This window comes from Myotis davidii, unplaced genomic scaffold, assembly GCF_000327345.1.
Source record: "Myotis davidii unplaced genomic scaffold, ASM32734v1 scaffold139, whole genome shotgun sequence".
Lineage (NCBI taxonomy): Eukaryota > Metazoa > Chordata > Mammalia > Chiroptera > Vespertilionidae > Myotis > Myotis davidii.
The window spans coordinates 1,105,617-1,109,186 of NW_006290686.1; the positions used below are offsets into that span (position 1 = coordinate 1,105,617).

The window sequence follows — 3,570 nt, forward strand, 5'->3', positions numbered from 1 at the left end:
TTTGAGCTTTGCCTCCGATCTCCCTTGTGTAGCTGCCTCACAATGAATTCTCTCTCTGCAAAAGACCACTGTCTCTGGGTAGGGTTTTTCAGTTGCCTGGTGGGAAACAAATCCACTTACTCTAAGCCAGTGGTTCTCAACCTTGGCTGCACGTTAGAATCACCTGGGAATCTTTTTAAAATCCTGATTTCTAGGCCTCAACCTCCAGAAATTCTGTTTCTTTGTTATGGGGTGAGGCCACAACATTAGTAACAAAGAAACAGAATTTCCGGAGGATGAGGCCCAGAAATCAGGATTTTAAAAAGATTCCCAGGTGATTCTAATGTGCAGCCAAGGTTGAGAACCACTGCTCTAAGCACTTATAGTTGTCCTCCATAAGCTTCCACTTCCACACCTTTCTCTTGCCTGGCCTGAATTTCTCTCCCTAGATGACACTAACTATGTAACAACAGAGGCAGGGTCACTATTGCCAAAAGACTTTTGCTAACATGTAATTTGCATCTGAACTAGCAGACTAGCATTTGCATATTATAACAGGTTTAAAAAACTAGTTAATTTATAAAGCCCCAAAACACTAATTCTCAGGAGATGGGAAATGAAATGAGTTAGTTCAATACGTAAAGGTTAATGTGAAGCTCTGGGTGCCTAAAATAACAATATTGACTGAACCATAAAATGGGCTTATGAAATAGGGGAATCGAAAAAGGATGTTCTGCCACCCTTTCAAAGGGTCAAAGTGGTAAGATGCATCCTCTAATAGCCATTTTTCTCCATCAGTCCCTTGTTCCTAAATTTCAAGCAGTTGATGTAAACCTCAACGCTACTTAGACAAGTGATCTTAGGTTCTGAGGACTCCCAGCACCACTGTGCACCATACCATAGACAGGAGCACCTCATGAGGCTACTCAGAAAGGGAGTGGGAGAAATGGGGAAGGTTACTCACCAACAGCAATGAAGTGTAGACAACCAAGATTCCAAATAAACTCAGCAAAAGAATGGACCAGAAGTACCAGTATCCTGTAAGTAGATAAACAACCCTGCAAAAATGTGTTTCAATCCTTAAAATATAGCAGAAAGTAGTAGTATCTAAGACTAAACTAGATGAGGCAATAAGAAAACTGAGGGAGATAAGAAGAGAAGCATTTTGGGAACATATATGTGAAGAGCTTTGGGGATATTCAGTGAGGAGTTTTAACTCTGTCCTATAGTACTTTTGGATACTTTAATGGGGGTCTGTATAAGTGGTATGATGTTTTAATGTTATTTAGAATATATACTCAAAAATTATGTCCTCTTTAGAGAGCAAGAATACAGAAATTCTGAAATGCCAAAAGAGAAAAAATCATCCATAAGCCCACCACCTTAATACTTTCCATTTTGGCAGGTTCCTTGTCCATGCGACTACATATTTTTTTTACCTAACTACAATCATAGCCACCACATTAATTGCTCTATTCTGTGTAAGAGATTTGAGCTGTTAAAACAATCCTGATGTGTTATTTTCCAAAAGTAGTTTATGAGAAAAACTACTAATGATTTGCTAAGAGAAATAGTGTTATACTTGGTCTAGATATCAAATGTCAAAAAATTTAGAGACTTCATTTCAAGGTAACAGAAATTACTTCCTCTCCATGTAACTTGGAGAAGTATATTTTAACAATATAACATATAAACTAGTGAACATATAACCACTTCAAAACAAAAGGAAATTCTCTTTGGTCAGGGGTATAAGACACACCAAGAAGAAACAGATGAGGAACCATTCTAGCAAAAGCCATTCTAGATCAAGACACTGGTGAGAGTAGTCCGTAGATGAGTCTACAACCAGGAATAATAAGATGTATAAGGAATGTGAACAAATGAACTGATTAAAGTAGAGAACTTGCACCCAACTCGATATTATTAATTGAACCATCAGAAAAGAAGCACAGAATAAAAATATCTCAGCTATTCAAAGAAATAAAGGAAGGACTCCCATCCACATAACAGAAAGAGGGTGTTTTAACAAATCACGGTGATTATTAAAACCATAAAACAGGGACCTTGAAAAAGACCATGAAAGATGAACTAATAGCAGTGTATATGCAGCCAAAAAAATAATCAAATGGCTTAAGCAAGTAGTGATATTGACTTTGTTTTCCAAGTGATAAGGAAAGTAAGGGCTGTCATTTAATAGTGCCTCTACCTTTCTAAGCATTTCTCTGGCCATATTAGATTTTTTTTCACTTTTTTCAATCTAAAAGATCTTCTTTTGTATATTTAATCACATGGAAATAGTATTATTAGTTTAGCTCAAAACTTGCTCACCAAACTTAGGTGAAGTGCTCACCCACCTACTATGAACTACAGGCAAAGGAAGAACTGTTTTTGGTTTTTTCTCTCTTTTTATCTCCTTTTACTACTTCATCTGTACTCATTCTTGGTGGCAGTGGTGGGGTAACAAAAGGGAGTGAGAAGAATGAAAAGGCGTTAAGTGAATGCATATACATCAGTAGGATTGAAAAAGGGTCTTTCTTAGCTATTCCTTCTTTAAACTGTGAATACACAGCTGCTGATGACCATATAATAGGCTCACTCTACATATGTTCAAGCAGTTTTATCCCTGCTCTGGGCCACTATTTTACCTCCCTCTAGCAGCATGATCACAACCCCTGTTGGATGAAAGCCTTCTCATTCAACCAAGACAGCCTTCTTAGGGCAATCTCTTCAACTAAATCTACACTCTCTGCACTTATGTTTAAAGGAATCATATTGGACCTTCTCCCTCCTTCCCACAGCCAAAACATGCAGCTGTCCGGCATCTTCTCCCAATTCACACCCCACATACCACAATGCTCTATATCAGCATCAATTGTTAGCTGACAGTAACACTGAGAGAGAAAAGATATGTTGCTGTGACGCATTGGGAACCTTCACATAGCAAGGAATGGGGAGACAAGTCTACTCCACTCACACTTGGGGGGACTAAAAAGTCCCCCATGCTGGCACATGGACTTACTTAGACTCAATCCCTCTGAGCTCCAGCACTTGGCAGCAGCACTGGGGGAACCAGAGACACACAGGGAGGAACTGGACTATCTGGCATTGGGGCAGGAACTCAGGGGCAGCTTTCTCCCAGATGGAGGTGCTCACAGGGTTCATTGTTCCTATGCTGGGACCTTCCTGATCCCACAGCTGACTGGCAGCCATATCTGAGTTTCCATCATCCTGGCTCACACTGGTGATTCCCTGAGACCTGGGCTCACCCAACTTGCAGCCCCACCCAAGCTGTTTGCTGTAGCTTTTCCATATGAATGGCCTGTTCTGGCTCAAGCCTCAGATTGACCTAAAATCTCTTAAACAAGCAGCAGCTGGTGTCAGCATGCCCCATCCTATCTAATAATAGACAAACATGGTAATTGACCACACCTCTGCTACGCTTCCCATTGGCTAATCAGCAGGATATGCAAATTAACTGCCAACAAAGATGGTGGCCAGCAGCCACGCAGCTGAAGCAAACATGAGGCTTGCTTGCTCCAGTGATGGAGGAAACCAAGGTTTCCCGCCTGCCGCGGCCCAGCTCTGAGCTCC

The 3,570-nt window shown here is 40.7% G+C and overlaps 1 protein-coding gene across 1 annotated transcript in view; it reads right to left on the bottom strand.

Moving 5' to 3' along the window:
* Positions 1-3,570, bottom strand: part of GDPD4 (glycerophosphodiester phosphodiesterase domain containing 4) — an 81,005-nt gene that overhangs the window by 71,736 nt on the left and 5,699 nt on the right. Inside the window, 1 exon segment of the mRNA XM_015563975.1 lies at positions 944-1,037. Within this exon segment, the coding sequence (XP_015419461.1) occupies positions 944-1,037 (94 nt within the window).